Below are 24975 nucleotides of genomic sequence, written 5' to 3'. Positions count from 1 at the left end.
CCCAGTGCCCCCTGTATTTTGCACCATGGTGTTAGCTTACTCATAGCATGGATGCAGCAATGTGCATATTTAAACTCTGAGGATCCAGCGACGTTTGAGGGAAAACGTATGTAGGACGAAACGTATCAGCTTTGGAAGAAGCCGGTTTAGCACAAGGTGAGATAGCGGATTTTCAAAAACACCTAATTTTTCCCAAAGAGATAAATCAGACGGGTCCTCAGAGCCCCCAGATGATCTGCACTCCTGCTCCATCCTTGTGCACTGTGAGGTTGGAACCAAAACCTTGACCATCTGAGAACAGGTTTGAAGACCCTTACAGTTCCTAAAATGACGACACTTCCTCTGAGATCTCCGGCAGCTCGGTGTTAAATTTGCCCCTGAATGTGATGTAACAGGCTGCCATGTAAACAGTGCTAATCATGCTAATCACTCTTGTCTCATTTGTTTTGTCTTGGAAATCATTTTCATAGCAGATGGTGAAATAACTGTGGAGTTTTCCCCACAGCAGTATGGTAATGAAAATTAGCATCCAGCTAAACAGCAGCTAGCGCAGCGTAGCAGGGAGCGTGAAGAGTGTTTCTCCGCTCTAAACTCCCCTGCGTTCAGTCTAATTACAGCGCGAGTTAAGATTTAGAGGAGGACAAATTTAGGTCGAGCTTTGTTTTGCTCTGATCTGCTGTGTGAGATGTGCTCTCGGTGGAATATTCTCATTATTGGCTAATTACACAGCGGCTCGAAAAGAGACGCTCGCGCGATACCCAGAAACTCAAAGAGCCCTCCACACATTCCAGCCATTTATCACAAACAGCTCCACCTAGAATAGCAATCATGCACAAACAATCGGCCGCTTTTTAAACCGTAATTAAGATAGCAGCATCATTACAAAACATACAAACGAAGAGGCGCTTTCAGCGGACTGGCTCGACTCCATACACGCTCAGGCGTTTATTATTTCACCATGACTCAGACACAAACTCATATCACTGTTTTCATTTCTGACACAGCGCCAGCGTACCAGCCACTTAAACTTCAGAACAGAAACAATAACAGATCCAGCACCATGCTGAGAAAAGCAATATTCATCACACCAGCCTGTTTATAACAAAATAGAACAATATATGAAATTACCCAACCCAAATACAATGAATGTGTTCACTACCATATACATAAACCAGCCTGAAGAATCACACTGATATATAACAACATATACATAAACCAGCCTGAATAATCACACTGATATATAACAACATATACATAAACCAGCCTGAATAATCACACTGATATATAACAACATATACATAAACCAGCCTGAAGAATCACACTGATATATAACAATATATACATCAACCAGTCTGAAGAATCACACTGATATATAACTATATATACATAAACCAGCCTGAAGAATCACACTGATATATAACTATATATACATAAACCAGCCTGAAGAATCACACTGATAGATAACTATATATACATAAACCAGCCTGAATAAGCACACTGATATATAACAACATATACATAAACCAGCCTGAAGAATCACACTGATATATAACAATATATACATCAACCAGTCTGAAGAATCACACTGATATATAACAATATATACATCAACCAGTCTGAAGAATCACACTGATAGATAACTATATATACATAAACCAGCCTGAAGAATCACACTGATATATAACAACATATACATAAACCAGCCTGAAGAATCACACTGATATATAACAACATATACGTAAACCAGCCTGAAGAATCACACTGATATATAACAACATATACGTAAACCAGCCTGAATAATCACACTGATATAAAACAATATATACATAAACCAGCCTGAATAATCACACTGATATATAACAACATATACGTCAACCAGCCTGAATAATCACATTGATATATAACAACATATACAACAACCAGCCTGAATAATCACACTGACATATAACTACATATACAACAACCAGCCTGAATAATCACATCACACTGGTGTATTAAATAATCACAATGGTATTAATGTGTGGACCATATGGCAAAACATATGCCATGATAAATATATATACACACTGTACACTAAACAATATGCATTACACTTGGCACACTACACACAATATATACTACACTGCGCAATAAAAACAGTCCACACAATACACTACACACAGTACACTACACACAATACACTACACACAGTACACTACACAGTAAACTACACAGAACTATACAAACAGTACACTACACACAGTACACTACACACAGGACTCTACACACAGGACTCTACACACAGGACTCTACACACAGGACTCTACACACAGTACACTACACAGTAAACTACACAGAACTATACAAACAGTACACTACACACAGTACACTACACACAGTACACTACACACAGGACTCTACACACAGGACTCTACACACAGTACACTACACGTAATACACTACATGCTGTACACTACTGGCAGTACTCTACACACAGTACTCTACACGCAATACACTACATGCAGTACACTACACGCAGTACTCTACACGCAGTACACTACACGTAGTGCACTACACGCAGTACACTACACGCAGTGCACTACACGCAGTACACTACACGCAGTACACTACAAATAGTACTCTACACACAGTACTATAAACGCAATACACTACACACAGTACACTACACATAGTACTCTACACACAGTATTCTACACATAGTACACTACACATAGTACTCTACACACAGTACACTACACATAGTACTCTACACACAGTATTCTACACATAGTACACTACACGCAGTACTCTACACACAGTATTCTACACATAGTACACTACACATAGTACTCTACACACAGTACTCTACACGCAATACACCACACAGTGCACTACACGCAGTACACTACACATAGTACTCTACACACAGTACACTACACAGTACACTACACATAGTACTCTACACACAGTACACTACACAGTACACTACACAGTACCCTACACATAGTACACTACACATCGTACTCTACACACAGTAAACTACACACAGTACTCTACACGCAATACACCACACAGTGCACTACACGCAGTACACTACACATAGTACTCTACACACAGTACACTACACAGTACACTACACATAGTACTCTACACACAGTACACTACACAGTACACTACACAGTACCCTACACATAGTACACTACACATCGTACTCTACACACAGTAAACTACACACAGTAAACTACACGCAGTACACTACACATTCCACCTCTGCACTGAGCGCGGTGTTGAGCGTGAGGCAGGTGGGATGAGATGTATGAACAGAGGAATAGATGTTCTCCACCTTACTGTGCTTGTCTGATGGATTATGATGGTTTATCTGACCTTCATGCCATCTGCTGAAGGAAGAGCGGCTCTGTAGATGCGTGTGTTTGTATGTTCAGAGTGAAGGTATGAATTATTCAGGAGGTTCTCAGAGCTGCTGTGATGGTGAGGAAGTTTAAAGGTTGTTGTCTGTCTGTCTCTCTCTTTCTCTCTCTCTCTCTCTCTCTCTCTTCTCTGCAGATACTTCCCGGAGGTGGTGAAAGATGGTTTGACCAACCAGCTGAACAACCCTGAAGTTGAAGTGGATATTACGAGGCCGGACACTTTCATCAGGCAGCAGATCATGGCCCTGAGGGTGATGACCAACAAGCTGCGCAATGCCTACAATGGAAACGACATCTACTTCCAGGACTCCAGTGAGTCTCACACCAGATTATACAAAGTTCTGTAATAGACAACCCGTTTCCATGGCTGCACCATAACCATTACCGTGGTTACACCTGTTTCTTTGAATAAGTTGCTTCTGTTTCCATGCTTGCGTTACTCTCATTTCCATGGTTACTCTGTACCTGTTTCTAGTTACGCTATGCTCATTTCTGTAGTTATGCTGCACCTGTCGTCATAATTACACCACACTATTTCCATGGTTACACTATACCTGTTTCCATGGTTACTTTATGCCCGTTTCCATGCTTATGCTGCACTAAATTCCGTGATTACGGTATACCCGTTGTCATGGTTATGCCACACCAATTTTGGTGAAATAGCTAAACTCATTTCCATGGCTACACTACACCTGTTTCCATTGTTACCCAGTTCCATTCTTAAGCTACATCTGCTTCCATGGTTACACTACACCCATTTCCGTGTTTATACCTTACTGGATTCCATCGTTAAGTTACGCCAGGAACACACTACACCCAGTTCTCGGCCACATATGAAGGAGCCTTCGAAATGGGACAGCCTAGATGCGCCGCTGTAACACAATCGGAATTGGAGCACAGCTTTATTTAGCTAACCACCTTTAGCATTAGTTGTTGCCATAAAGAACTTGATGTTGTCGCCCCAATGCTAAACTAGCTTGTTGAGCTAAAGTTGACATCCCTAATGTCCACGATAAGAGTGCTGTAGTGTGCGAGTATGAAAGTGAATCATCAATAATGTGAGACTAAAAACAGCCCAAACCTGTTTATCTAATCGCTACTTAGCCAGCTAACCTAGTTCTGTTAGCTAGCAGAGTTTGCATGTTTCAAACAAATATTCAGCAATTATCAGCATCTAAAGCGACACCAGAACAAACAGCGAAATGGAATTTGTGGTCAAAATTCGATCAAAATATTTTACACAAAGTGTTAAGTTAAAGAACACAAATAAAGGAATCCAGAAATGCTGTATGTCCTGAAACATTTCAGACGTGTGGCCGATGCACTGAAGGACTTCAGTGACGTTCACGTCCTCATTTTACAGAGGCGAAGTTCTCCATCGAGTCACGTACAGCCAGAGAGCCAGTGCAGCTTTACAGAACGGTTTGATAACAGAAATGAAAATAAACTCAGGACAGCATTAATAAACCGAATCCTGAGGCACGTAGAGGAAGTTCTGCAGATTCAGGAGGAAGAGCTGAGCGGAGGGGGTTTAATTACGCCGTCGACGGAGATTCTACGTAGAAAATCCTTTAATCCGCGTCCAAGCCGAAGCTTCCCAGCGCTTTCTTTGGGTGCTGCAGTGGGTGGTGATCAGAAATGAGTAACGCTGAAGCGTTTCCTGCAGTTTGGCTTTAATCAGCTCCTCTTTGAAGTGGACAGATGAAATCTTCCTGGAGGAAGATAAAGAGGTTTTCATCATTTACTCAAACTGGGGCAGTTGTTCACCTCAGTCCTCAAACGGGACCACGGGAGTCTGACGGTGTCTAAAAGCGTCCGATGATGCCTGAAGCTGTTAGCTTCATTTAGCTCTTCCACCCCAATAAACGATCCACTGCTAACAAACAGACTGAATTAAACGACAGTCCAGGTTTTACTGTAATGGAAGCTCCAGCGCTGGTTAACGTGGAGATCATCGTATTTGTGTCTGTTTATCTGTATCTGTGTATAAAAATACTAAAGCAATGAAACAACAGACGTGAGTGATAACTGACAATATCAGCTTCATGAACAATCTGCACTGTGCTAAAGTCATCATAAACACTTATTTACCTTCATACACTCCAGAACCCGCCAATCAAGCACAAGAACCCAGAGACGCCAGGCTAAATCAAGACCTGGAAACACCCCTAAAATATAACTATAACTCAGTCCTCACCTGTAAGTCTAGCGCTTCCTCAATAACATCAGCTCCTGATTTCTAAACCCTCACGAGGCCAGAGATGAACATTCTCCTCTGGCTTTGCTAACAGTTGAAGCTAATCTTATTAAAAAGGCTTACAGAAACTCGGCTTAGTGAATTATTCACTCTGCCAGGTGAGGAGAAAGCTGCCAAGCATTATTACGTCACCTTGAAGAAGGATTAAAATAAACACTTGGGAAAAGCTGCTAAGATAACGTTAGCTAGCTCGGTTTTTAAAGCTAGCATTATCAGCATGTTTTAAAATCATCAAACTGCGTTACCTCACACTGCACCAGAGCGGACACCAGCACGGTGTGGTGATGTGCAGATTGTTGTTCAAAGACATTCAAGAGTTCACTATGGTAATGTTAGCTAGGTTAGGCTGCTAATGCTAATGCTAATAGCATGCTTCTTCAGTGATTAAGCACTACATAATCAATAAGTGCAGCAGTCTGGACACCAGAACGACCTGTGATCACATTCAGTCGACATCACTAAATTGATCTCCACTACTAAAGGTAACAGAGTGAACGCTAGAACAGTGTGTTGATGGTTGTCTTTAAGATGCAGAGCTGCTAAGGTAGCGTTAGCTAGCTGGGTCACTGATGCTAACATGGTTAGCGTGTTTTAAAATAAGAACACTATTAAATCCCCAGAATAGACGCTAAAATTGTGTGTTGATGTTCTCAGAATGTTCACTTTGTAAATGGCTGGCTAACTATAGCAAACTACAGCTAACGCTATTAGCACAGTTAGCTCCACTAACCACGGCGTGTCTGTTGCAGGTGATGAAGGCAGCGGGTCCGGCAGCGGCAGCGGCTGCACCGAAGGCTGCACCACCGAGTTCGACTTCGTCCCCACGGAGGCGCCGGTGGTGGAGGCGGACCGGAGCGACCCCCAGCCGGCCGCGGACACGGCCGGTCACCACGGCAACGCCCCGCCTCCGCCCTGGCTGGTGGCGGCGATAGCGGGGGCGGGCCTGCTGGTGCTGATGCAGTGGAGATAATGGGGCGCATGGAGGGGCGTGGCCAAAAAACACAGCAGACTTTATTAGGACACAGCGCAGCTCCTCCCACGCTGATTAGCCCCGCCCGCCCTGGGGCAAAGGGGCGAGGCTTTCTACGGATAAAACCCTGGGGATTAAAACCTGAAGGAGAGAGAGAGAGAGAGAGAGAGAGAGAGCATCCAAACCTCTGCATCCCGCTTGTTCCAAAGATGCAGCTTCATCCTCCAAAAAACGACGGCTTTTCTCTCGTTAGCTGACGAAAAAACGAGGAAAAAACGTCCCTCTGCGGAGTCGGAGGGGTGGAGAATGTCAGCAGCACGTTCCTCGAAAAAGCCCTTTCAACAAAATACCTGAAAACAACAACAACAACGACAAAAGAGATGAAGAAGAATCTATTTTTGTTTTTTATACCGCGTGAGATGAGAACCTTAACGAAAAAATAAAAACAGTCTGATGTTTCCTGTGTTTTCCGCCTCTTCCAGACCCGACGCCGGAGATGAAAACCCACAGACGTGGAAGGGAAAGGCAAAAAAAGATTAAAAAAGAGAGAAAAGTACAAATCAAATTCGCTTCTGTGCCACTGTGAATGCATGAAGTCATACGGTTTGTGTAAAACTCACTGGAGCTTTTCTGTTCTTCTCCTTTTCTTTCCTTTATTATTGTTATTATTATTTTTTAATATAACTGACATTTTTGCGGGTTTCCTTTCCCACTAATATCCACATCCACAGTCTAAAGGCAGAGATTTTACCTATCAGATGTTCTGTTTTCTTATAAAGGCAGAGGATTTATTTATATTTCTAATATAATTCTATATTTTGGCTTTAGCGGATTTTACCTGAGACAGAAGTCGAGCTCAAATATAAAGAGATAAAAAGAGAAGAGTGGCGTTTTACTGCTCTCGTCAGAGCAGACGCTAATTTATTTCCTGCTCGTGCGTTTTATTTCCTGTTTCTGAGACTGAATTAAATGTCAGTATGAGAGAGTCACGGTCAGCTGAAGTGTGGACGGCCGAAGGAGAGAGCCAATCACGCGAGAGGGTCACGCCAGGCCTTCTGGAACGTTCAGCACTTTTCCCCCGAGCTGCTCGAGTCTGCAGAAGTTTGTGCTTGCGCATGTGGACGAAGTCACAGTGCAGCAAAAAGCAGAACAGCCCGCGACCTCGTCCGTATCAGCAGCTTAATCAGCCACGCGGGTCAAAGGTCGCGGCCGCGTCCACTCTCAGCAGGAATGAACAGAATAATATATCACAAAAAAATCACATTCACAGTTTCTCCTCCCCCCACGGAGCTGAGCTGCTCCTGGGGTTCTGCTCTGGACGCTAATGTCCCTAACAAGTGGAACAAATGCTAGCAGGAGTGCGTTAGCATAGCTAACAGCTTCTCAGACCGTGAGTTTAGTCCATGTTTACGAACGGACAGACAGACGGACGGACAGACGGCCCTGAAGTCACACATTCATTAAACATTCATTAAACGCTAAAAAAAAAAAAACTATGTTGAACAATAATATATAAAATAAAATAATAAATAGAGCAAAATGCAAGAGCGACTCTAAACCCCAACACTCATTAACTATGCAAATAACTATGAATATGCATGATTATGTAAATTGTAGACACTCCACTGCTGCCCCGTTTCTAAACCCCACCCCTTTCCTCCCCTCTACCCAGAGTAGTAACAAAAATAAGCTCGCGATGTTAACCTTAATAATAATAATAATAATAATAATAATAATTAAGATTTGACTTAAAAAGATCCAGAATTTCTTAAAACAAAATCCATAAATCACATTTAAAAGGAAAATTCTTAAGATTTTTCTTAAAACTACATTAATTCTTGAAAACACGTCTAAACTGAAAGTCTTAAGATTCTCTTTAATAAGAGGTTCCTGAGAGACGTGGGCGGCTCGTTCCACAATCGTGGACACTAAAGAGTTAGAGAGCCTTCCTGCTAAGCTAACATCGCCTCTACAGAGGCGCTAAAGAGGATGTGAGTTCAAAATAGCCAAAGCTAACAAACACAAACAGGTTCACTCGCTCAGCAACCATGGAGCAGCTTAAGCTAACAGCTACACACAGACAGGTTCACTCGCTCAGATACAGTCTGTGTTCTCTAAACGCGTGTCGGTGAAGTTGTGTGAGCTGAATGAATGAACCTGTGTGGAAGTGCGTAGCTATAGATCTTCTCGCTAAGCTAACACAAGTGGGGCAAGAGTAGCTTAAGCTAGCAGCTCCACACACGGATTTGAGGCTTTATTAGCTAAACCTGTGACAGTGAGCTGGACTGAACCGTCTGTGGTGAAACTGCAGCGTAGAGTTTTAATTTTGGCCACTCTTTAACAAAAACAGCTACGTGCTAACACAGCTAACAACAAATGGAATCCACTAGCTGCCAATTAGCATGACACTTTTTTGCTCAATGCTAATTTGCAGCTGTTTATTTCATTGTGACATTAGCGACATTAGCGCTAACAGCTCGGCACTGTTGATAATTTGATTGTGCCGTTCGCTCCATGCTAACTGCTGATGCTAACTTGCTCCAGGCTAACATGTCCAGGCTGATCGGCTGCGTTTGGTGAGAGGAAGACTGAAAATGTGATTTTATCACTGAATTATCACTTTAAGAAGCTTCAGCTCAGCTTTTAAGGTGCTTCTGTCTTCAAGGCAGATTTTTTTTGTATGCATCGCCTGAATCTGACCGCGATCAACTACACGAGCACAGTATTTAACCCTCACTGCACGACTTTAGCCAGGTTTCAGCACCAGTTTCTGCTGATTTGTTTTGTAGTCGTTCACAGCCTGATTGCCATCGTCGCTCTGTGTGAGTTATTGAATGTTTAAGCACTTTTAAATGATGCTGAATGAATCTGAGAAGGTCTGTTTTTATCTGTAGTTATGAAGTGGGATGTTTTTCTGCTCAGTATATTCTGTACAACATGATTTTAGCCCAGATTCACCACCTAGAAGAGTAAGAACCAGGAAGAAGCGCTAAAAGCTAAATGCTAGCTTTGATTTCCACCTTGAAAGAGCTCCCGTTTACCCCATTTCCCATTTCACACTGAGTTTAACTTTGCATCCAAACTGTTTTCTCCTCCACTGAAAGAAATAATTCTCTAAAGTTTTATTTAGTTTGTAAAGGTTAGTTTCAGAAAGTACAGAAAGTACCTGCTAACACACAACAGGAAACAGTTTAAGAGGGAAATGTCAATATCAGAGCTAATTAGCACATCAGGCTGCGATTTTTGGTCATGGCAATCAAGCTAACATTAGCGTGGTGGCTAGTGTCATCAAAAAGATGAATATATCGATACATAACGGTTGTGAAAATTTGAAATGATTCCAATACTGATTTGCCACTGTATCAATACTCTCCAAATCATATCACGAATCAGATAGAATTAAAAGGTCATGACTGAATTTGGAACCCAAACCAGACCTGATCCAGTTACTCTACTGAGACCCGACCTGACCAGCCCGACTGGTACTGATAAATCTAAAAACCTGAAGCTAACTCATACCTGTATCACTGAGGCCCAACCAGATCCAACTGGTGCAGCTAAATTTGAGACCCAACCTGGGCCCGACCCATACCTGCGACTCTGAGACTTGTCCTTACAAGGCCTGACCGGTACTGCTAGACTTGAAACCCAATCCTGACCCGTTCCTGCAACTTTGGGACGCAACATGACCAGGCCCGATTGGTACTGATAAATCTGAAACCTGAACCCGACCTAAAACCAACCCATACCCATGGGATTTTGGGATTGGTCTGATTGGTACTGCTAAATTTAAGACCCAAGCTGGACCCAACCCAAAGCCACGACTTTGAGACTGGAGCTTGACTGGTAGCGATAAATATGGAGCCCAAAGCCAGCACGGTACTTTGAGACCTGACCTATGTGGTAATGCTAAACTTTAAACCCAAAATTGACCTGAACCCGGCTGGTACACACGACTTGACAAGACCTGACCTGAACCGACCTGAATCGACCAGGCCCAACTAGTACTGCTAATTTTCAAACCTGAGCCCAACCTGTATCACTCCTCGCCTAGTTTGATGTTGTATGTGAAAAGTTGGCCTGAACCTGGCCCAAAACCCGATAGTTCCTCAGGCCCCTTTGGGCTCAGATCAGGGAGCAGAACTCTGGGTCGGCTGTTGTTTCAGGTAACAGTATAAGGCTGGCAGTTACTGGACGTCCCTTCTTTCCACAATATCAAAAATAAATACTTTTCAATGTATCGTATCAAAGCTGGAGAGTATCGATACAGCACTAATGTTGGCTAAGTAGTTGTTGTTTCCAGGCTAGTTTGATTAGCTTTAACAACACAGTCCAGCTCAGCAGTGCATTATTTTCAATGGAAACTCAACGCTATGTCAACAAATCTCTACTGTTCGTCATTAGAATTGAATTTTACAGTATAAAAGAATTCAGATTTGGCGTAAAAGTGCTGTATCAGGATCCCCAGTGTGTTAGGATGGACTAGCTGGAATACAGTGCGGAATCTGGGAAATCCCCCTTATCTCAACCCCCACCAATTCTCCCACCGAGAGTTAAAGACAGATAAGAATCTGGAAAGGAGAAAATCAGGGCGGGCGAGAGAGTATCAGAGACACAGAGAAAGAGAGAGAGGGAGTGAAATAGTAAAGGCTCTTCAGATGGAGAGCCAGGAGTATTTTCAGTGGAGAGAAACAGACGCAGATAAGACGAAGGAGAGATAAAGAAGTCTGTTAAAAATGTTGGATAGCTGGAGCCACGTGGCTCTAAAAGGGCTCTTCACTGTTCTGATCATCTTCAAAACAGAGACGTCGCCACGCTCGTTCTGGCGTGAGAGGATCGTCTGGTTAAAGAAATCAAATCTACATCATTTTCACACCCTTGATTGAGCCGAGACGTTTCATGTGAAGTTTGCTTCTTTATTTTCAGCGCTGGAGCTACGAGGCTAGATTTAGCATTAGCATTAGCCTAAAACTCCCTTCTTTTTAGTTTCGCACTGCTACAAAGCTACTGAAGCTAACAAGTAATGGAAGCTAACAGTCAATCAGCTAGCATCAAACAAACTAATTAGCTTTGCACAAAATGGACAAACACACAAAACTCAGTGTTCCAGGTGGCTGCTACTGTGATTAGCTATGCTAATGTCCATGTTTATAGGTACAGTGAATCATACAGTGTCAGAAACCACATCATCAAGACTATTAGAGATACTGAACAAACAAACCTCTTTAGTTTAGCACTACTATGAGTAGCAGACATAATGGAAGCCAAAGGCCATCCAGTTAGTTAGCCTTGTAAAAACTGGACAAATGCTAATGCACTTTGGTCCATAGGTGTCACTACATATGCAAATCTTTTTGAGATTATTTCACATAATTACTTCTTTAGTTGTGCCTATAAAGCTAATGTAGCTAAAAAGCAGTGGAAGCTAACATTCAGACAAACTAATTAGCATTGCGTGAAATGAACACAGTACGGCCTGAAAGAAGCTGTGTTTAGCTATGCTAATGTACTTTAGCCCATGTTTATGGATAACAGTGCATCATACAGTGAAAAACACCACACAATCAAGTCTATAGACGAACAGCTAATCGATTAACAGCTAATCGCTAATTGCTAAGGTACTGGCTGATTACTTGTTAGCTACATTAGCCTCGTAGCTGCAGTGCTATGACTGAAGAAGCAAGCTTGTCTCAGCTCAACTAGATTTTTTTGTCAAGCTATCGTTTTAAATCTCGCCTCTGCTTTATTCTCATGTGTTTTCGACCGCTAGCTGACCGCGGTCACTCTGTCTGAATGTAATCACATTTCATTTTGATTTAAGGCGCTCATGGGTTACTGAAATCAACATAAACAGAGATGAGATTATACAGAAAATAATTATTGCTCTTGTATGAAAATCCTGCTTCTTTGTTTCTTTTTCTTGCGATGATTTTATTTTTCACGTTGCACTTTGAACATGATTTCCATTCAGATTCTTTACGGCTGTTCGTGAATCTATCAGCGTTTACGTTTGAACACCAGTAGAAGCCATGAGGGGAGTACGGCGGTGGACGGTTTGTGGCGGACGCTGCTTTCAGCTTGTAGGGGGCGCTAGCAGACATGCCTTACGACGTTTCTTTAAGAAAAACAAACAAACGAACAAAAAAATCTCAATGGATTGCATATCTGGATTTTGTTACTCTCTCTTATATACAGACAGTAATGAAAGAGTGAAAATAAACATTTTATATTAAAAACTTGGTCTTTCTGTCTTTTGTTTTCTGTGGTCTGAACAACTCTATCCAATTAATTAAAATTACCCACAATCCTTCACATCATCTGCGTTTTGAATGAACTCTGTAATATTTTATGAGACTAAGCGACCAAAGACAACCTGAAAGAAATGCAGATAGAGACAATAAAGCTACAGCTACAGCTGTCATTCCAATAGAGACATTTAAAGGGGAAGTCCACCATTTTTCTTCTAAATTCCCCCATAATTCAGTGTGTGAGGTGTAATCAGAGTGACTCAGAGCGGTTTGGTGTGAAATGGTTCAGATGTCTTTACAGTGGTGGTGATAGGAACCAGGGGTCGCCATGACTACAACACAAATATAGACATTTTATTTACTATCCAGAACCACCAGTGAACCTACATGAGTCTTCTGAGTTTATATGGAATGTTGATGATGGAAAATAGTGGAAAATCTGAAATAAGTTTTCTTTGGGGACTATTTTGCCTCACAGTGCCCTGCATGTATCCCTCCACCATGAATGGAGTTTAAGTTCTCTAAACTATCATAAAACAGTGTCTCAGTCATCAGGCAGTGAATTCATAACCATTTACTGTAGGAACTTTCTGTGAGGAGCTTTTAGAGGTGGACGTCTGGTTCCTATCACCACCACTGTGAACAGTTCTGACTCAGTTTATCTAGAACAGAGCGTTTCACACCAAACCACTCTGAACCTCTCTGAACCTCTCTGTTTACATTTTAAACACTTAATTATGCAAAGATTTTTGCCTCTTAGCCCAAATGTAGTCAGTTAATGTGTAAATCATCTCAGAGTGTGGAGATGTTCAGTATCTCTAATAGACTTGATGTGGGTTCTGACTCTGTATGATTCACTGTATCTATAAACATGGACTAAAGCACATTAACATAGCTGAGCACAGTAGCAGCCACCTGGAACACTGAGTACTGTACACACTTTTCTCTTTCAGAAACCATATAAGCTGGAATATTTAGAGTGGACTTTAACATCAGCTGATTATTATCTTGTATGATGCTAACTAGCGCCCACTAGCTTCCATTAGCTACATTAGCCTCGTAGCTCCAGTGCTAAAGCTAAAGAAGCACCAGTCGTGCCTCGTCTGATCAGCTGCATGTGGAGTAACTGTGTTTTATATGCTGAACTTTCGACTCGGCGCTGAAAAGCTGTGAATAAAGCTCTTTATTCCAGAATCCAGCTCCAGCAGCGACTCCCACCCCCGATAAAGCCGCAGTGCGTGTGAACGAGGCTTTCTGGGTAATTAGAGAGATAAAGTTTGTGTTTATGGTGGAGATGTGAGCGTCTGATGATATCCGAGCGTGTCTGAATGACGATAGCGATCGTGTAGCTGGAAGAAAATAAACACAGAGCTTTCTGCGAGTGTGAGACTCGACTGCGCCAGGCTGGGTTTAAATAGAGCAGAGATTGAGGCAGCGTGGCGTTTATCTCTGCTCAGCTATCAGTCCCGTTCATCTGCACAGCTGCTCTACAGTCGCCCTGCAGGAGATCAGACCTGCCTCTGTTTCACATCACCGCCTTACGGCTTTCCCTGGATTACTGACTCAGCCTGCGGAGGAAACACGGCGCCTTATCTGCATATCTGCAGCTGCACAGAGAACCTGCCACCTGACACGCCGCAGCTCTTTCAGCCTGCAGGCCGCTGTGTGTGTATATACATACATTTATATAGCACTACAATTCAGACATACTCATGTTTCACACAATGAAGACTCTTTTACTGAATTATTGGAGGTAATAAATACATTCTGACTCATATCACTATAATAAAATACACAGGGTTTCAATTAAAACATTTTTCTTTAGGGCCAAATTTTAAAAAACTACACAAATAAAGTGCAATTAATTACTCTTAGCTATGCTAAATAACGTGATTAACTGCAACTAACTGCACAAGAATGTGATTATTCACAAATAACTACTTTAAACAATGTGATTAATCATGAATAACCACACAAACAGTGCAATTAATCATGATTAACTGCAAAATAATGCGATTAATAAGTATTGACTACACAGGAATGTGATTAACTCACAAATAACTGCACATAATGTGATTAATCATGATCAACTAAGCAAAATCATGTGATTAATTAACTAGATTAACTAACTGCACAAGAATGTGATTAACCACAAGGAACTACACAAATGTAATGTGATTAATCATGATTAACTGTGCAAGTAATGTACTTAATTGCAACGAACTGCACAAGAATGTGATTAATCGCAAATTACTACACAAAACAATAGAATCAGTAGAACAGAACAGTAGAATCGCTCCACACTGAACAAAGCGGTCAGTGTTTTACTCTGAGGTCAGTTGTGTCTGCAGGTTACCGTAGATGAAACGCCTGTACGACGAAGCTCCATCATCTGAGTCTGCGGCTCATTTTCAGGTGGAACAGCGTATCGGTTCTCCAGCCCGGCGCCGGGGGCTGTTCTCTGCGCTCACTCTGGGCCTCGGAGAGCGGTAATGAGGCTGGAACAGGGGCCGTACATAAGTTATGAAAATATAAGTTATGCTGCGGAGCTTTTCCAGAGAGTTAATTATTGAAGAGGGACCTGAAGGAGTGAAGTGACGGCTCTGTTAATTACGGCCATGAATATTCAGCCCAGAGTGGCTCCGAACCTGGAGCGGGGTGGAACTTTTGCGGCCCGAGGAGGCGCTCGCGGCCCAAGGACGCGCTCGCCGGTTTATGATCGCGCTCGTTTTGGGGGGGTTTGGTGCTTAAACAGGTCGCGTGGCCGTGTGAATAATTGGTGAGGCGGTTTGAAGCGTAAAGGTAGAGACTCGGCTCTCCGTCACATTCACGCTCAGAGCCAAGTCATCAGAATTAACCGCAGACACACTCTGACCTTGAGCCTATAGGCGCGCGGCGCCGGTGATAAATGGCACCTGTGCATGTTACCGTAGTAACGCACTCTGCCGTTATGGATGGCTCTCTCAGCTTTACATTAGCGCCCACCACTCGAGGGACGGGTCGGGTTCTGGCGCCGTACGGAGCTCAAATGAAAAATGATTTCGTCCCGTTAAACTTACAGAAGTTCCTTTTTTATTTTCGCTGCAAAAACTTTGAGTGGCATTAAAGCGATAGTTCAACAGAAAGTCCCCCTCACACCAAAATCAGCCAAGACGTGTTAGCTTCTCTAGTTTTAGCGCTGGAGCTACGAGGCTAATGTAGCTAAGAAGTGATGGAAGCTTATGTACACCAATTAGCATGCTAATTAGTTAGCTAATGTTAAACATCATCTCTAATAGTCTTGATGATGTGGTTTCTGATGATCTTATGATTCACTGTATCTATAAACATGGACTAAAGCACATTAGCATAGCTGAACACAGCAGCAGCCACCTTTACTTGTTAGCTCGTTAGCATTGTAGCTCCAGAGCTAAGACTAATGAACTTCAGACACCATACACGTCTCGGCTGATTGACTATATGAGGAGGCACTGGAGGAATTAGATTATTTAGATTAGATTATTGATTAGACCACTTTAATGTTAACAGTTCACGTTGTAAAACGGACATGCTTGCTAGTTGACTGAGCTAGCATTAGCATTAGCATTCAGTGCATCTAAACTGGCGCTGCTACAAATGTTTGATAATTGTGCATAAACACTCAGTAACCTGACACATTGAATATTAATACATATTGAATGTTTAGATCAGAATTTTAATGCTATGAAAATGATGATTTATTGATTACAGCATTTCAGTTCAGTTCAGGCTTATTAAAAATTAAAATGATTCAATAGAATTGGTGCAACAGTGCAGAATAATAGTAATAAATGTAGTAAGACATTAATGCTGCAATAATAATAATAATAATACTAATAATAATAATAATATCAACAATAAGGAAAGAAGTAATATTTTCCATTCAGTTATTAAAATGAAACATTTATTTTTCTCGTTTTTCTGTAAGAATGTTGAGTAATGTAGGCGTTTAATGGAGTTTTTTATCAGTCGTTCTGACCTTCAACCTCGACAGCTTGTTATATTTCTAACACTGTCCGTCTTTCAGCCGCGGAGAACTGACCGCTCAGACTCACACAGCGGCGGCTACTGAATCACTGTAATAACAATGTAATAATAAATACTCACGCTATAACAGCACAACAGTGTATCTGTCCCACCACTGTTTCACCATCAGTTATGAATGATAACATAAAGAGGGATGTTAAACAGGACTCAGATACACATAAACAAATGGGCAAAATGTGCTCTAATAAACTAAACAGAACCAGAGATACAGGAACATTTCATCACTGTCTGACCGAGAACTTCTAACCTTTATTTATTTGTTTATTTATTTACTTATGTATTTATTGTTTTACACTATTATTAGACTCTAACTGATCTTTACATTGTGTGAACATTTCAGGATAAACAGACCAACAGAATAGAAATTATCTGATAAAAATTATCCAACAGAAATGACTGATTCAATAGAAATGATTCAATAGAAATGATCCAACAAAATGATCCAACAGAAATGATCAGAACAAAATAAATCAATAGAAAAGATCCAACAGTAATAATGCAGAAGAAATGAATCAACAGGAAAGATTCAACAAAAATGATCCGAAAGAAATTATTTAATAGAAATGATCCAGAAGAACTGAATCAGTAGCAAAGATCCAGCCGAAATAATGCAGTAGAACTGAATCAATAGGAAAGATTTAACAGAAATGACCCAGAAGAAATTATTCGATAGAAATGATCCAACAGAATGATCCAACAGAAATGATCAGAACGAAATAAATCGATAGAAAAGATCCAACAGTAATAATGCAGAAGAAAGGAATCAACAGGAAACATTCAACAAAATGATCCGAAAGAAATGATTTAATAGAAATGATCCAGAAGAAATTATTCGATAGAAATAATTCAACAGAAATATTGCAGAAGAAATGATTCATAGAAATGATCCAACTGAAATGACCCAGAAAAAAATGATTTAATAGAAATGATTCAATTGAACAATAATTCAATTCAATGATGATTCAATAGAAATTATCCAGAATAAATGGCTCAATAAAAATGATCCCTGAGGAAAAGACTCAAAAATAATCCAGAAGAAAGGATTTGATAGAAATGACCCAGAAGAAATGAGTTGATGGAGATTCGTGCCTATAAAGAGTACATATGGATTCCGGCGTGTGGAGAACGCAGCAGTGAGGGTTCTAGAACGAACACTAACAGAATGAACTCATTCATTCAGATCTGCTGGCTCCTCTGATTCATCCTCTTCTGTGGTTCTTCCTCTGGTTCTTCTCGTGGTTCTGTAGTGTGTGAAGCTGGTTGTTGTTTGTTTTCCTCTCAGTTGAATTCAGTAAATAGTCAGAGGCTGTGCAGTGAAGTGCTGCGGTGGAGTGCTGCAGTGAAGTGCTGCAGTGCAGTGCTGTAGTGGAGTGCTGTGGTGGAGTGCTGCGGTGGAGTGCTGTAGTGGAGTGCTGCGGTGGAGTGCTGCAGTGGAGTGCGGTAGTGGAGTGCTGCAGTGGAGTGCTGCAGTGGAGTGCTGCAGTAGAGTGCTGCAGGGAGTGCTGTAGTGGAGTGCTGTGGTGGAGTGCTGCGGTGGATTGTTGCGATGGAGTGCTGCGGTGGAGTGCTGCGGTGGAGTGCTGCAGGGAGTGCTGTGGTGGAGTGCTGTGGTGGAGTGCTGTGGTGGAGTGCTGTAGTTGAGTGCTGTAGTGGAGTGCTGCAGGGAGTGCTGTAGTGGAGTGCTGTAGTGGAGTGCTGTGGTGGAGTGCTGTAGTGGAGTGCTGTAGTGGAGTGCTGCAGGGAGTGCTGTAGTGGAGTGCTGTGGTGGAGTGCTGTGGTGGAGTGCTGTAGTGGAGTGCTGTAGTGGAGTGCTGCAGGGAGTGCTGTGGTGGAGTGCTGCGGTGGAGTGCGGCGGTGGAGTGTTGCGGTGGAGTGCTGCGGTGGAGTGCTATAGTGGAGTGCTGCGGTGGAGTGCTATAGTGGAGTGCTGCAGGGAGTGCTATAGTGGAGTGCTGCGGTGGAGTGCTGTAGTGGAGTGCTGCAGGGAGTGCTGTGGTGGAGTGCTGCGGTGGAGTGCTGTAGTGGAGTGCTGCAGTGGAGTGCTGTAGTGGAGTGCTGCAGGGAGTGCTGTAGTGAGAGCTCGCTGACGTTCCTCTGAAGGAAATGAGTTCCTGCGAGTTCCGCTCTTATCAGAACGGCGGCTCCTCTGCGCCGAGCGTTCCGCGGCTCCTCCGTTAGAGCCGCTCGCCGTTTGAGGCGGCACGGAGCTGAAAGGAGGCGTATCAGCCGTATTAAGGTCACCGTGCGAGAGAGACGCGGCGACTCCGATAGTGACCTTCATTCTCAGCCTAATTGTGATCGGCCTTTGCCTCCAAACTAATAGGCGCGGGAGACGAGCCGTTCCCATGGAGACGAGACAAAGTTATAACAAAATTAAATCTCAGCTTTTCAATTTTCTGTTCCCATCAGAGTTTACGGCTCCGCTCCGCTCGCTAATGAATTTCAGAGAGGAGATCGGGAGGGAATTGAGACGCGGATCCCCTCGGAAACGCCGCGTTCCACATTAGCGTCAATGACCTTGTTGAAGAACGGCGCTCCGATAGCGCTCGCTCTGGAGTTCTCCTCCTCACTCGGCTCGGCCTGACGGGTCTGCAGGAGATCGTCAGCGAGGAGGGAATGAGAACGTTCCGCAGAAGGCACCGTGAACAGGAACGCTCTCAGAGTTCTCATCAGCACTGCCTCAGAGTCAGCTCAGAGTCAGCTCGGCTCACAGCCCTACTGCTGCAGGTTCCTCCTCCGGTTCCTCCTGTGGTTCTTCCTCCAGTTCTTCCTCTGTTTATACCTCAGGTTCCTCCTCTCAATCTTCTACTAGTTCTTCTGGTGTTTATTTCTTGGGTTCCTCCTGTGGTTCTTCCTCTGGTTCTTCCTCTGGTTCTCCCTCTGGTTTTTCCAGTAATTCTTCCTGTAGTGTTTCCTTTTGTTCTTCTGCTCTGTCTCGTTGGTTCTTTGTCTGGTTCTAGTTGTTTCTGCTGTAGAACCATGCAGATCCGTCTCAGCCATCTACTCCATCCATCTGTTACCGTTTAACCTCCTCTGATGGTTCAGTACAGGTCATTTAAGGGTCAGTCCAGTTACACAGGAGAATAATACAGAAACAAACAAGGCCTTAGCATCTTCATACAGCCTTCATAATAATATTATTAATAATAATAATAATAATAATAATAATAATAATTAGAGGGAGGAGGAGGAGTAAACAGTGCAGGTCAATAGTACTTTTTTATCAGCTGACCTGGCCTGGTGGTCAGGTAAAGGTCAGAACAAATTCAGGTGAGTTAAAGAAGCAGATCAGAGTCAGATCAGTGCAGCCCTGCTGTAATAATAACAATGGACAATGTTATCAATTACTGACTGTTATCATTATTATTCTTCATTATTATTATTATTTAGACATTAACCTTTAACCTCTTCAGATAATCTGACAGTAATCAATTAATTTTATCAGTGAGTGAAATTTAAAATGTAGTTTAAATTGACTTGTTAATAAATAAAACCCTATTTTATATATATATATATATATATATATATATATATATATATATATATATATATACACACACAAAGTCTTGTATTTCCATTTGTGCTGTTTGTTAGTGTACATAATATTTTCCAGAATTACTAATAAAATATCCTGTTTCATCAACGTTCATTACAGTTAACAGTGTTTCTGCTTCACCTGTAAACTTACAGTTTTGGAGATTTGTTTTTTTTTTTCCACAGTTATCATTCATGTGTGTGTGTATATATATATATATATATATATATACACACATATATATATATATATATATATATATATATATATACATATATATATATATATATTATATACATATATCAGGATGTGTCTGTGAATCTCTCATCATCATGTAACTGATAACGATGTAGAAACAATGATCAGTATCTGTCTTACTAATCATTCTGTATGTAGACTGATATGAATTATTGACAAATTAATGTTTTCTGTGTTGTAAACTGTGTGGTGGTGCTGCTGTGTGAGCACAGTGTTGAATTATGGGTAAAACGTGTTCCAGGCTGCCTGGCTTGTGTGTGAGTGATTCAGCACTGTAATTATTAATATTAATATTATTATCATTAATAATACTGGTGTTGGTGCTGATACAGGAAGCAGAATGAATGTAACTGTGTTCATGGCTGTAGAATTGCAGGCAGATGAATTATGGGATAGCTCCAGTTTCCGAACAGGTGCGCACAGGTAAGCGTGTTCATGACTGTGACATCACAGATATACTGAATGTGACGTTTTAAAACTTCATCAGTGTTTACACACAACATCAAACCCTTTCAGTTACAAAAAGACACATTTCACCAAAAATAAAACCAATGGGCCCCTTGATTGATTAATTAATACAAAATATAATTAGAATGTGTTGATGATATATCATAACACACAGAGTAAAGACTGTATTTATAATTCTCTATTTAATTCATTTGACCATTTCAGTGAATTTCACTGTCATTTAAGAAGTAAACTGTAAAATATATATATATATATATATCGCTCTACAGCAAACAAACTATTAATAAAACAGTAAATAGTTCAGATCTTCGCTATTTACAGTGATTCTGTTCTGATCTGTTTGAACAATAAAGGCATTAATAGAGACAGTAATAATCTAAATATGCACATCATCAATTATAGGGCTCTTTCTGTTGGGAGGAGTCTGTCCTGAACCTTAACCTCCAACTTCTGAACATGATACTTACATTTTATTTGTATTTTTTAATCATTTTTAAATACATTGTTGACAGATTTAAAGTTGAATTTTTAAATGAAAAAAATAAAATTCATAAATTACGTCACTACCGAAACAGAGTTTTAGACTGTGGGTGAAGCCTTTTTTAACAGACACTACTGAAACAGACACTACTGAAACAGTCACTACTGAAACAGACACTACCGAAACAGTCACTACTGAAAGAGTCACTACCGAAAGTCACTACTGAAACAGTCACTGCTGAAACAGACACTACCGAAACAGACACTACCGAAACAGTCACTACTGAAACAGACACTACTGAAACAATCACTACCGAAACAGTCACTACCGAAACAGTCACTGCTGAAAGTCACTACTGAAAGTCACTACTGAAACAGTCGCTACTGAAACAGTCACTGCTGAAACTGTCACTACCGAAACAGGCACTACTGAGTCACTACCGAAAGTCACTACTGAAACAGTCACTGCTGAAACAGACACTACCGAAACAGTCACTACCGAAACAGACACTACCGAAACAGTCACTACCAAAAGTCACTACTGAAACAGTCACTACCGAAACACACACTACCGAAACAGTCACTACCGAAACAGACACTACCGAAACAGTCACTACCGAAACAGTCACTACCGAAACAGTCACTACCGAAACAGACACTACCGAAACAGACACTACTGAAACAGACACTGCTGAAACAGTCACTACTGAAACATTTGGTCAGTTTGGGTAGTTATGATTGTTTTGGTAGGGACAAAATGGAATTTTTGATCATTTATTTTAATAAAATAATCATAATTAAGGTTTAGAGTCACTCAGAACAAAAGGATTTGAAAGTCTAAGATCAGTTAAAGTCCTGAATGTGTTTCAGCTCTGACTCTGAACCACTTCAGAAGAATCATCTGTATTACATTATTTCATTATTTCATTACTACATTTCTGCCTTTGGCACATTTGCTTATATATTCACTGAGTGAATGTGGAGGAAATTAATTAGAAATCAGACCTTGAGATCACTGTGGTGAAAACTGTCTGACTGAATGTCTGCTGAAGTCCTAACGCTGCTGACCTTCACACGTCCACTCCATTCAGCCGCGGAGAAAGAGTTTAAATCACAAACACAGCGCAGCGTTTTAAATCGTCCACGTTCACTGACGACCTACACTTTTCAAACTCGCCTACACAAAACTTCTCCTGGGCTTCGGAACCAGATCTCACCCTCACGTCTGCCAGAAACTCATTTATTCATCGTTTGAGGGACGAAACTCTACGTGTATGTATGATTGGTCAGTCTATGATTGGTTGGTCTGTGATTGGTCAGTCTATGATTGGCTGGCCTGTGATTGGTTAGTCTATAATTGATTGGTTTGTGATTTGTTAGTCTATGATTGGCTGGCCTGTGATTGGTTAGTATATGTCTGGTTAGTCTATGATTGGTTGGCTGTGATTGGTTGGCCTGTGATTGGTCAGTATATGATTGGCTGGCCTGTGATTGGTTAGTCTATAATTGATTGGTTTGTGATTTGTTAGTCTATGATTGGCTGGCCTGTGATTGGTTGGCCTGTGATTGGTTAGTCTATGATTGGTTGGCCTGTGATTGGTTAGTCTATGATTGGTTGGCCTGTGATTGGTTAGTCTATGATTGGTTGGCTTGTGATTGGTTAGTCTATGATTGGTTGGCCTGTGATTTGTTAGTCTATGATTGGTTGGCTTGTGATTGGTTAGTGTATGATTGGTAAGTCTATGATTGGTTAGTCTATGTCTGGTTAGTCTATAATTGATTGGCTTGTGATTGGTTAGTGTATGATTGGTTAGTCTATGATTGGTTGACCTGTGATTGGTTAGTTTATGATTGGTTGGCTTGTGATTGGTTGGTGTATGATTGGTACATCTATAATTGGTTGGCCTGTGATTGGTTAGTCTATAATTGATTGGCTTGTGATTTGTTAGTCTATGTCTGGTTAGTCTATGATTGGTTGGCTTGTGATTGGTTAGTGTATGATTGGTTAGTCTATGATTGGTTGGCTTATGATTGGTTAGTCTATGATTGGTTGGCCTGTGATTGGTTAGTCTATAATTGATTGGCTTGTGATTTGTTAGTCTATGTCTGGTTAGTCTATGATTGGTTGGCTTGTGATTGGTTAGTGTATGATTGGTTAGTCTATGATTGGTTGACTTGTGATTGGTTAGTCTGTAATTTGTTGGCTTGTGATTGATTAGTCTATGATTGGTTGGTCTGTGATTGGTGGGCTCCCACCATGTTCCTCCCAAAATAAAACCAACTAAATGACTGAATAATCTCCCAGATTGCTGTGAGACAGAGTTGGCGATCCTGTCCCAACACCTCCGAATTCATGTCTGCACCATATCCGGTCTGTCCTGGTTCAGTGCTAAAAGCCGTTAGCCGTGCTGGAAGGTCAGGCAGGCTGGGTTTATTGGGAAGCGTGTGGCGATAGCAGCCGCTGTCGCTGTGGGTAAATAGGTGCTGTTAGCTCAGCAGGAGGAGGAACAGCAGGGGAACCCAACACTGATGGAGTTGTTTTCCACTTTCTCACACTTCCACACCGGCCGAGCAGCTGGAGAACTCGGAGAGGGAGCGCGAAGGACGGAGGAGGACGACCACGAAACCCACTTTTCCCACATTTTACCTTCAGCCGCTCAATACATTCTGACATTTACCCGACTAAAAATACGGCTTAACACCAACCTTCAGAGACCCTCACGCTGGCGCTCGCTGCAGAAGATCCAGAGGTGGGACCACTTCATGATCCTCATATTAACCCAACATTGATTTAACAATCCAGCACTGTTTTTACAGCCAGTGGAGGCCAAAAGTTTCACTCCTCACTTTTTCTCCTCGTGTTTCTGTTATAACTTTATTTATAATCTTACTTTTCTCTAAGTTACTCATTCTGACCATCATTTCCAATTTATTTCATTCATTTGCTTCTCGACTTGACTTATTTTCTTCTGTTACGCTCATTTAAAGTCATATATTCAGTTTATTTGGCGTGCCCTGCTTATTGGACTTTTCTTTTTCTTTGGGTTTCTTGGGTTTTTATTCATCATTTTTTCCTCTAATCTTCCTGTGAAGCTCTTTCTGAACGTTTTAAAAGGTGCAAAATAAATAAGAAGCAACATTATTATTAGTAGTATTATATTAATAATGCATATGGCAGCTGTTGATGTGATGGGTAGGTGTTTTTCCAGAGGTCTTCAGTGCTGTGAATTATGGGTGTATTTTAGTGTAATAGAGTTGTGCTGCTCTTCTAAACATGCTGTAAATCT

The 24975-nt window shown here is 41.6% G+C and overlaps 1 protein-coding gene across 1 annotated transcript in view; it reads left to right on the top strand.

Annotated features, from left to right (window-relative positions):
- Positions 1-12867, top strand: part of LOC118801657 (glypican-6-like) — a 226642-nt gene extending 213775 nt beyond the window's left edge. The window contains exons 8-9 of the mRNA XM_036562019.1: positions 3544-3719; positions 6414-12867. Of these exons, the coding sequence (XP_036417912.1) occupies positions 3544-3719; positions 6414-6634 (397 nt within the window). The 3' untranslated portion in view covers positions 6635-12867. The remainder of the gene's footprint in view (positions 1-3543; positions 3720-6413) is intronic.
- The last annotated feature ends 12108 nt before the right edge of the window (positions 12868-24975 follow it).

Source organism: Colossoma macropomum, unplaced genomic scaffold (genome assembly GCF_904425465.1).
Source record: "Colossoma macropomum unplaced genomic scaffold, Colossoma_macropomum, whole genome shotgun sequence".
Taxonomy (NCBI): Eukaryota; Metazoa; Chordata; class Actinopteri; order Characiformes; family Serrasalmidae; genus Colossoma; species Colossoma macropomum.
Note: the sequence above shows the minus strand (reverse complement) of the source record. Positions and strands in the feature narration are given on the sequence as shown.